This window comes from Rhagoletis pomonella, unplaced genomic scaffold, assembly GCF_013731165.1.
Source record: "Rhagoletis pomonella isolate Grant_MI unplaced genomic scaffold, Rhpom_1.0 Rhpom_scaffold_00002, whole genome shotgun sequence".
Taxonomy (NCBI): domain Eukaryota; kingdom Metazoa; phylum Arthropoda; class Insecta; order Diptera; family Tephritidae; genus Rhagoletis; species Rhagoletis pomonella.
The window spans coordinates 13,295,982-13,298,342 of NW_023458556.1; the positions used below are offsets into that span (position 1 = coordinate 13,295,982).

The following is a 2,361-nucleotide window of genomic DNA, read 5'->3' on the forward strand; positions in this document are numbered from 1 at the left end:
CAGGGTTGCCACTGACGAAAAAAAATATTTACCATCCACTTGAAAAAAATCTACCAAATCTGGTAAATATTTATCTACCAATAACTGTTTTATAATTGTTTTAACAAAAACCATAGTTTTGTTATTTTTTACTTATTTTAATTAAAACGATATTTTTATTATAATTTTTTTTTTAGTTATTTCAATAAGAATTAAAATTGTTGTTAAGAACTTTTTATTTAAGTAGTTATACGGTATTTGAGTCATATTATTGGCATTTTCTCAGTTTTCTTCAACCAAAAGCGGAAGTGATGAAACTAAAGGCAACAATGAAACTTCAAAATTTTTTATTGCTTTAACTAAATCCAAAAAATCGAGGATTTAAACTATATACAACATATAGAGAAATTCCAAAAATTTTCGACTAAATTTCGAATTTTTTACTCTGAATTTTTAGAACAATTTCAGGTATGGAGTTTTAAAGCAAATACGATTTGAGTATAGCCAACAATGTGCTGCTTAAAATTCCCGTTAATTTTGTTTTTTACATGCCTGTAAATTTTTTCTTTATATTTGAATAATCATTTAAAATATTTAGGCAATCAAAAGCTCCTCGGGATTCCAGTAAAAATAGTTTTGAATGGAGCGCGATATGTTCGCCATATATCGATATACATTTATACGTATGTAATTATAAAAAAGTATGCAAAGAAATGTATAATATATTTAAAGACAACTACGAAAAATAAATCGGGAACGGAAAGTTCATCAAAAATCTACCAAAATGAGAAAAAATTTACCTTTTTACAAACCCAAATTTTTTCTACCAATTTTGGTAACAATTTACCAAAGTGGCAACCCTGAATGCAAACACCTTTTTATGGCGAATATTTTGATATTTTTTCATATTTTGATATTTTTAGCCATTCAACTTTTTTTCGTGCAACCCTGCGCTGAGTTGAACGCAAATGTTGAACGCAAAGTTGAACAATGCAAACACACTTTAAGGGAACCGATTTTGTCAAGAGGGAGCGAGAAAACTGCTTTTTGAGCAAACCTTTTATTATTGAATCATGGGATAGGATGCCAACATTACCTTTGTTGAAGAATGTTGGATTCCCTGCATGCTGAGTGTTGGTTTAATACCAGCACTGAGCCCGGACTCACACATTGTCGAATCTGCACTGATAACTCCAAAACTGACTCTGGGTCAGGATCTGGGGTCTTCATCGAAGTTAATAGGGATAAGCTTCAATTTTCTATTGGGGAGTATGCTTCGGTTTTCTAGGCTGAGGTATTTGCAATCCTCAAGGATATGAAGTGCGAGAATTTAGATATCTGCAGTGACAGCCAAACTGAACCTGGTAATGAGACATCTGACCATTTGGCCAGAGCTGACTCGGACTAGGCATTCCTCGGTCTGCAACCAGTTATACCACTCCCACCTTCGGGCATCGAAGTCACCATCAATCAGAAACTGGGTGAATACTTCGCTCAGCAATGACGGGTTAGGTACCGAGGGGCTGCAGGTGAGCAAAAATGATGTTTTCTTCAATATCAGAAGGTCTCTCTAGTTTTTTTGCTCTCATTAAGCAGACGGGACTAAAGACAGCTTGAGGACAAAACGGTGGAATACTTTGTGAATCTTCCTCACCTTTGCGAGAATTTGGTATGAGACATTTGGCCGCGATGTGTTGAGAGACCAACACCTGAGCTCTAACGACATCAAAGAAAGACCGCCACCTTTTCCACCGCCTCGCCTACGAATGCTGTCAATGGAGTTCACTTACCACTTACTTCAGAGGAAGAGCTTTAGCTGCCACGAGGAAGCCGCGTTATTTCAACATACACTCGAATTTACTGGCCCACCGCATGCCACGTGCCATTGTTTTTAGAGAGCAAACAAAGTCCCTTTATTAGTATTTTCACTATCTTGTAACATTTGCAGACAAAAAATTCATGCTTCAATGGTTTCGTGTTTGTTGATTTTGCGTTCAACACTGCCTACTTCCAGCGTTCCTTTTCGTAATCCCACTTAGACGCCAGTCCAGTAACCGGATTTACCTCCAGAGCTATCATACGTTTCAGTTGTGCACTACGACGCTTCTCATCGAAAGTTACCGGATATTCAGGATATACGCCATGAAAATACGATAGTGATAGCCATACACCCAGTGAGCAAACGATTAAAGCGACACCTACACAAAATTTCCAATCGGAGCTTGGTGCTTTCATTTCGGCGAATGTCTTACAGAAACTATAACGATAGAGCTGTTTCTTCTCATCGGTAGTTAGCTTACGCCAATCGCCAGTTTCCTTTTGGCGGAGCGCACATATTTCAGCATCAGGCTCACGAAAGCGCACCGCTGGCATCGGGTAGTC

At 37.6% G+C, this 2,361-nt stretch overlaps 1 protein-coding gene across 1 annotated transcript; it reads right to left on the bottom strand.

The window, feature by feature from the left end:
• Positions 1-1,847: 1,847 nt before the first annotated feature.
• LOC118734559 lies at positions 1,848-2,361 on the bottom strand (the record flags this gene model as incomplete). The annotated part of the gene is given in 1 exon segment (XM_036464273.1): positions 1,848-2,361. A coding segment is annotated over 1 exon segment (378 nt), but the record flags the coding sequence as incomplete, so codon positions are not given.